Source organism: Rhincodon typus, chromosome 43 (assembly GCF_021869965.1).
Source record: "Rhincodon typus isolate 14 chromosome 43, sRhiTyp1.1, whole genome shotgun sequence".
In the NCBI taxonomy this organism is placed as follows: Eukaryota; Metazoa; Chordata; class Chondrichthyes; order Orectolobiformes; family Rhincodontidae; genus Rhincodon; species Rhincodon typus.
Window position 1 is genome coordinate 8,056,540 of NC_063374.1, and position 1,103 is coordinate 8,057,642.

Below are 1,103 nucleotides of genomic sequence, written 5' to 3' on the forward strand. Positions count from 1 at the left end.
CGTACCCAGCGTGGGGCCCCGCGTGACTGCCCTGGTACGTACCCAGCATGGGGCTCCACGTGTCTGAGAGGCCCGGGACCATCTCCCTCTGTCCCACACAGCGACATGCCCTTTTCCCCATTGAGTGACTGCTCTCCGAATCATGTTCATGCCATTTAGAGAAGGTTTACCAGACTAATACCTGCAATGAGCTTCCGAGGAAAGGTTAGACAGGCTGGGCCTGTATCCTCTGGAAGTTAGAAGAGACAGAGGTGACTGAATTGAAACGTGGACGACCCTGAGGGGATTTGACCAGGCAAATGTGCAAAGGATGTTTGCGCTTGTCGGAGGATTGTGAGCTAGGGGGTCATGGTTTAAAAATAAGTGAGCGCTGACTTGTAACAGAAACAAAGAAACATTGCTCTCAGAGGACTGTGACTCTTTGGAATTAACTTCTTCAAAAGGTAGTAGATGCAGAATCTTTACATATTTGTATGAGAGAGAGAGAGATAGATTTTTGATGATCGAGGGCATGCAGGAAACATGGGATTGAGGTTCAAATCAGATCCGCCCTGATCTTATTGAACGAAGCAGCAGGCTTGACGGGTGGAGTGGCCTCCTCTTGTTCCTATGTCAAGAAATAATGGCTACAGAGGGTCTGTTGTCTTCACCACCTTGTGATTGGCTGGCTGACTGACTACGTTTCTGATTGGCCGCCTGACCCGTGCGATTCTGATTGGCTGACACCATGATTCTGTCTGACTGACTCTGTTTCTGATTGGCAGCTTGATGAAAGCCTACGAGGAGTGCCCCACTGCTGGAGGGAGGGAGACGTTGTTGTCCAACATTAAATGTGGCAGCACACAGAGGTAAGACACCACTCCCCAAACTATCCACTAAATGGGGTCCGTCCCTTACTGGCCGTCGAGGTACGGAACGGGGACCTTGTTTGGTCAGGTGACGGGGATGCTATATTCCAACAAATGTCCCCTTTCTCCAACATAACCCCTGCTGGCATTCCCACCAGGAACTCCGAAGCTCCAGGATGGAGCTCAAAATCCAGGCTGGCAGTCCTGTGTCAGCGCTGAGGGAGCGCCGCACTGTCGGAGGGTCAGCGCTGAGGG

General features: G+C 51.6%; 1 protein-coding gene across 1 annotated transcript in view; it reads left to right on the forward strand.

Annotated features, from left to right (window-relative positions):
• Positions 1-1,103, forward strand: part of mus81 (MUS81 structure-specific endonuclease subunit) — a 22,809-nt gene that overhangs the window by 18,719 nt on the left and 2,987 nt on the right. The window contains exon 14 of the mRNA XM_048619631.1: positions 765-848. Within this exon, the coding sequence (XP_048475588.1) occupies positions 765-848 (84 nt within the window). The remainder of the gene's footprint in view (positions 1-764; positions 849-1,103) is intronic.